The 6,899-nt window shown below is 35.4% G+C and overlaps 1 protein-coding gene across 1 annotated transcript; it reads right to left on the bottom strand.

Moving 5' to 3' along the window:
• Positions 1–592: 592 nt before the first annotated feature.
• LOC6641111 lies at positions 593–6,535 on the bottom strand. The gene is made up of 4 exons (XM_023175296.2): positions 6,468–6,535; positions 4,542–5,000; positions 4,260–4,472; positions 593–1,617 (listed from the first exon to the last, which is right to left on the bottom strand). Exons 1-4 carry the CDS (start codon positions 6,468–6,470, stop codon positions 1,105–1,107), a joined length of 1,188 nt encoding a protein of 395 aa, XP_023031064.1. The 5' UTR covers positions 6,471–6,535; the 3' UTR covers positions 593–1,104.
• Between the last annotated feature and the right edge of the window lie 364 nt (positions 6,536–6,899).

The following is a 6,899-nucleotide window of genomic DNA, read 5'->3' as shown; positions in this document are numbered from 1 at the left end:
TAACTCTGAAATTCTTTTAACTTAATCTATTTGATTTTGCTTCTATATAAAGTTAGTCCATGTCTCATTAAATTAAATACAAAATGTCTTATGACTTATGGATTTATTTGGAGCATTTGTTCACCTCGAAATTAAATGACTATCAATTTAAATGCTAACTTGAGTTTTTCTTAGAAATGTCATAAAGATATAAAGTTAACAGGAAGCAGCAACTGAAAGTGCACTTGATAGTCGCATAATTTTCAAATGAACGACATCAAGATAAGCAAAGATTCGTTCAGATAAGATTATATTCGATAAGATTTAAATATTTTCCTAGATATAGAAATTACCTCTTACTGTTTCCTTAAGAATGATTTGATGTTTTCGATGAACTATTTGACTTATACGCATCCCATTTGATTCACAATCAAATGAATTCATTGAAAAGACAATTAAATTAAATTCTATAACCAAGTCTAGAGTTATACACTTACCTGTAGAAGTTAGCCATTCATATATTCAGTTAACAGTTTGACTCCTGAAATTCCTTTTTTTTTTCAACCCATATTTCCCAGAAATAAAAGGACACAATTCAAGGTGTAGATGCATGTATATTAGGTGTATTAAGTATACAATTTTCGATTGGATTGTTTGGGCTCTCTTCTAAACTACTATCACAGCATTTGTAATACAGGGCAAAAGATTGTGCATACAAAAAAAAAAAGAGAACTTAAATACTAAATGTTCCATAAATAAATACTATTCATAATACGTCTTGAGGTCTTACAATTACGAAAAAAAAAGGAAAAAAAAACATCAAGAACTGAATGATAAGATGCATACAAAATGATATTTGTGGAAATAAATACTTATGTAATATTGGATTCAGGGTTTCATAGCCTTTGTGTGTGTATGTATATAAAAATCGATAGGGCATTTCGATAATAAATAAATATTGAATAAATAATTAATGGAATGAGCCTCAATTGTCGGAGGCATTAGGTGGATGTGTGTTTTTGTGTGTATTTGTGTATAGGCTCTAGAGGTTTCTATGTCTTGGATATACTTTCTCAATTCGAATTTGTTTTTTTTGTTTTTTGGAATGTCTAAAATAGAATCTAACTAGGATCGAATAATGGTAGACGAAACTTTTTGTGATTTCCACTTTTTTCTTTGTCTGTTCAATAGCTGAAGCAAATCATTTAGATATTCTATATACTCGTATTTAACAAATCTCACATCGAGCGCCAGCTGAGTGGTCTCCAGCATCTGGGGCGGTATACTGGCTCCGTGCTTGGCCACATCAATGGCCAACTTATGCAGTTCCACAATATCGGTCTTGAAATTACCCAGCCGCCTCTCCATTGTCAATTTGGGCATGGTTTTGAGGGGTATTTTCTGTATTATGTTATTTTTTTGCCGCTTTGCTTGGACAGCTAGACGATTTATTTCCATAATGGTTGTATCCACATTACAGAGCATAGAACGGGCACTCGAACGCAAACGTTCCAGATCTGATGAGATGACGCTCTCATAATTGGAGCTTTCCATATCGGCCAAAAGTTGAGCATGCCGAAGATAACTGAAGGCAGCCACATAAAACTCCAGATTACGATGGATATTACGTAGTTGTAACTGCAAAAAGAGAAAGAGAGAGAGAGGGACAACAAACAATCAATTAGTATAAATTGTAACTAAAACTATAAATTCTTAATCTAAAAACAATCATTTTGGTCTGTAAGGTGACTGAACTTGGCCACTTGGGCAAGTTGCCTTCACCTAGAGCTGGTTATCTAAATGAGAGCGAGAGAGCGCAAGCGTGGCTATGCGAGAGCATAGCAAAAATACGAGTGCAATTATGGATGAGGGAGGGAATGGGACAAGACGCGTGCGCCAAGCGAAATTAATCATACGCCTCGTTGTGCCAGAAAGTGAAAATCGAGTGTTGAGACGCGGTGCGTTGCGTTCGCTGCCTAACTGTTATTTTGATATTGTGGTTGTCGTTGTTGTTGCGGCTGTTATTGCCAGTGACGTCGTGATGTCGGCGACGTCGCTGGCTCGCTCGTTTGTTCGTTCGTTCGTTCGTTTGCTCGTTTTGCTCGCTTGCTCGTTTGTTTGTTCGTGTATCTTTGCGTTTCATTCATGCCGGGGAATCCATGCGATACGCTTGACTCTGACTCGTCGATAGCTGATTCATTTCACACGCGTCTCTCCCTCCTACTCCCACAACCACTCGCACTCCCTCTACCTAGACTCTCTATGTATCTATGCCCTTCCATTTCCCTCTCTCTCTCTGTCTACTCTGTCACTCAATTTGCCCACTGTGAGTGTGTGATTATACATATTATCAGATTTTTAAGTATGTGCGAAATATTGTGACGTCAAAAGGCCGCGATTTCTGGCTAATTGCTTGCCATGTGTGTTTTGGTTTTTTTTGGTGTTTGGTGTTCCGAAAGGCTTGTGGCGGGTGTCTGTTTGGGTTCGGGGTATCGGTATCGGTATCATCTACTCTAAAAATAGAGGTCTTCAATCAGTCATTTAGTCAGTCAGTCGGCTAGAGAGTTGCCACTTCGTCATTCAGTTTTGTATTTTGTCTTCGCTTTGCCTCTTCTGCTTCTCCTTCTGCTTCTACTTCCCTTTCGGTTATGGTTGTCAATGTTAACAATTAGTTGTCACCGTTTGACGTATATGAAAATATTTAATAATCATTTCTTTTTTGACTAGATTTCTTGTACAAATATTATTATTCATCTTGGAAAATTTTTACCCCTCACAAAACGAAACCATTTCTAATGACGCCAATGACAGAGATAGACAGAGAGAGAAATTCACACAAGTGAAAGATCAAATGGAGATGAGCAATATCATCATGATGATGCTGATCATGATGATGAAGTTGGTTGCTAAGCAAAGTTTAGTTTAGTTTTAGTTTAAGTTTTTGTTGTTTTTCTGCCTCTTACACGGTGAGTTGGCAATTTACTGCCGTTTTGCTACTAAACAAAGTCTGTCTGGCTTATTATTTATAGATTTAAAACTCTCATAACAAGATCACGCTTTTGTCTATTTTTAAATCGATATATGCAAACATTTATGCCAAATGTGTGCAATATATATATGTATGTATATAGTAGAGAGATTATAATGAAAAGCTTCAACAAAAACGTTAACAAAGCAAACTCATGCGAATCCCACAAAACAAAATAGTAAATAACTAAAAAAAAAAAAGAAAATTCAAAAAGATATTATATATTCCTTATATATATTTATATAAGCATCTGGCAAAAACAAAAAAAAAAAAACCTACTAATTTCTTGTAATATCATTCATTCATAAAAAAATATTTTAATGTGGCACTAAAATTTGATGATTTCAAAAATTATTCAGATATATTCAATATATACTGACAATAACCGGTTTTTCATGCAGTATTTTTTAGATTTTTCCTTTTTCGATCTATGAAAATATATATATATGAGTATATATGCTTGCAATTAACACCTTTGGAGCAAAGAAAAAAGCAGCAAGTGGCACAATAGAAATCAAATATAATATATGTATATATATATATACTGATATGTAGGTATATATACGTAAATGTACGATGAACTGTGCCAATCTATATACATCCTAAACGGCTTTGACTTTGACTCTTATCCTCATATTAGAGCGATAAGTTGAGGAATTTCTAGGAAAAGCAAGAGGAGGAAATGCTAATTCGACTCATGATTTATCCAAGTATCCGGGGAGCCAGCATCATCGAGGCATTACTTTTTGTTATTTCTATTTAATTTGTTGAAAGGAATAAGGTCTTTGGGTCTGGGGCAGCGTGTGGCCAGCTGTTTCAAGAGGCTCTAATAAAACGTGATGGATTTCATTATCAAGGCCGGCGCACGTCTTTAATTAGGCACTTGCGAGATGAGTTTGTTGAGTTGAAAACTCTTTTTGGATAGATCTCATATTCTTTGACAAACGATGAACGAATCTCCATGTATTGGGCCAACCCATGGACTTTTTCAAATACATATATATATATATTGATATGGACTCATATGACTGCCTAAACTTGTGATAATGATTCGTTTTTGCACCTACGCCGAAAATGAACATCAACAACAACAACAAGAACAACAAAAACTACAAAATAAAATAAAGTCAAGTGGATTTGGTTTCACGTGATAACCATAAACTGGCATGTAATTGCCTGATGATTATTAAAAATTTGATTTTTTGACCAAAATGATTGACATGATGAATGACTAGACCAAGTTTTTACTTACTTTCTTATCCTTTTTCGCACGTAGATTGGGCAAAAAGTTTTGATATTGACTTCTAAATAGATCATAAGCTGGACTATTCATTTCCCGATAATCAAAGGCCTTGAGATCATCATTGGCCTTATCGGTGCTTACATTACTAATGTTTCGTCTAAGGTCATCGTCAACCAAGTCATGATATACGAAACGTGTGTGATTTTGCATTAGTTTCAGCAGCTGCGAAAAAAGAGAAATTAAAATTTGAATTTCTATATATGAATTAATTATTGATTATCTGTAACTTACCCATTGTCGCTTCTTGTGCGGTTTAAATGTTTTGATTTTTTCTCTAATTTTCAATTTGTTTAATCTATTAAGACTGCTCCTTGGCGTTCCACATGCTTGACTCCAGTCAAGAAAGGTTGTATTCAAGGCCAAACCGAATTTCTCCTTTAGCGATTTGTCCGAATAGCGTTTCAGTCGCAAAGTATTGTTACTTGTCCCACTTAGAACTGGGTCTATGGTGGGTGCAAGTGTGTCTGTGTTGGTGTTTGTGTTGGTGTTGTGTAGTCTATTGGTTGTGGATGTGGATGTGGATGGAATTGGGGTGGCTGCCACGCCATAGGGTTGGCCATTCTCACGGCTGGCTAACTGTTGCATTTGATGCATGAGAAACAAAGTCAACAGCAAAGAGCCAAAGCTGTAATGTTGTTGCTGATGGACTCTTTCCCTTGTGTTGGCCGTTTTGCAAGCCAGATGCTTCGTCTAGTATAAAAAAGAAAACAGAGAGGGAGAAAGAGAGTTAAATAGAGTGAATTGGGGGATATAAATGAATGGAAAGACCGTAAGTAAATGAGTGTGTTTCATTTGAGTGAGTCTCTGAATGTGAGTGAATGAATGAGTGTGACTACTGGGGGAATCCCGTTAGACACACACACACACACACACATTTAGAGAGAGGAACACACGCACATGCAAAGGCCCACGTATGTGTACGTGTATGTCGACACAATTGCTGCTGGCAATTGTTATTATTGTTGTTATCTGGCTGACATAATTATTTAAAATTAACAAAAAATCCGGAAAAAAAAGTGTTGCTTTTTTTGGTTCGTTTTTTTTTTTTTTGATTTTGGCTGAATCATCAAACGGCTGGTGGGGTAGGCCCAAATCAAAAAAATATATATATATATATAAGGAAAAAAAAAACGCTTACACTACGCTACAAAGTCAACGAACTTCGACCACCGTCTGGGCTATGTGTACATGTTGCCACGCGTTTGTCTTCTTGCAAACTTTTGTGAAATTCGCTACAACTTGATTTGACTCTTCGCTGCGTCTCTCTCTCTCTCTCTCTCTTTCGTCGCCTCATTCTCTTTCCCGGACCTTGTCCAGGCCAAAACACTGCCGCTGCTGCTGCTGCTGACGCATCGTCGCACTGTCGACCCGGCTCCTCTCCACTCTTTACTTATTTTGTTTTTGCTTTTGGCCTTTACCTACACCTGCCACCAAAATAATCAGCCGACCAGCCTACCAGCCTACCCCTTTCCTTTCCTTTCGCTTCTTGAAAACGTGTAAATTAATTTCACATGTTTGTCATTTGTATTGAAATATAACATTTTGATTTATTTTTTATGCCAACTTTTTATGCGAACATTGTAGTTAGTTAGTATATCGATTTGTTTGATAATTTTGTTTTCCCCTTTTTTTTTTTTATAATTTTATTGTTGTTGTGTTTCGGCTGCAATTGCAAGTTGATAACGTGTGTGCTTTCTAGGAATTTGATTGAATGAAATGGGAACAAACTTGATAACTCAACTCAATCCAACTCAACTCAAAAGAGAAGGAAAGTCTCAGAAAATGGTTTTACATAGGGAGTTAATCTTTAGATAAACCCATATTACTATCCTTCAGAGAATTAATGATAATCAATCTGAACTTTAAATAGTTAACGATAATGTTGTTAAAGAACTTTCCAGATTGAAACTTCCATTTAACTTTCTTGTGTTAGTCAATGTGTTAGTTACATATTTGTCTAATAGCTCTAACAAATCGCATTTATTTCATTTCATTTCATCATCATTATGCGTCATGCCAAGACAAAAAAAATGTACAAAAAATTAAGCAAATGAATTACTATAACACTTATTTTTCCCTTCCCTAAACATTGTAACAATAACAACAATAATAACAAATGTCGAAAAAAAAACTAAATATTAAAAATTTAACACTTACCATTTACATATAATTAGCCAATTAGGAAATCCTTTAAAATGTTTATATCACTTTTTGTAAATTGTCTTTTGATTATTTTAATTAGTTTGTTTCGGGAACACACGCACACACATACACAGAGCGAGAGAGAGATAGAGAGACAGAGAGCAAGAGGAAAAGTTCTTTTTGATCGTAATTGTTAAAAATTTATGCAAGTCAGGATTACTCTATATATACATATATATTTTAGTATATAGAGTTGAGATACGCGCGTTAGTTGTATTTAATAAAAAAAATAAAAGCCAAAACGGACAAAAAAAGACGAAAAATTGTAATATTGTTATTTATTTTGTATCTGCAAATTTTTTGTATCGACGCGCTGCGTTTGGCTGCCTGCTTTGATTTGATTTTGATTGCCGGGCGATCCGATCGAATCTGACTTTGGCTTTCTCG

This window comes from Drosophila willistoni (assembly GCF_018902025.1).
Source record: "Drosophila willistoni isolate 14030-0811.24 chromosome XL unlocalized genomic scaffold, UCI_dwil_1.1 Seg141, whole genome shotgun sequence".
NCBI lineage: Eukaryota > Metazoa > Arthropoda > Insecta > Diptera > Drosophilidae > Drosophila > Drosophila willistoni.
The sequence above is the reverse complement of the archived record's forward strand: the minus strand, read 5'-3'. Positions and strand labels throughout refer to the sequence as shown.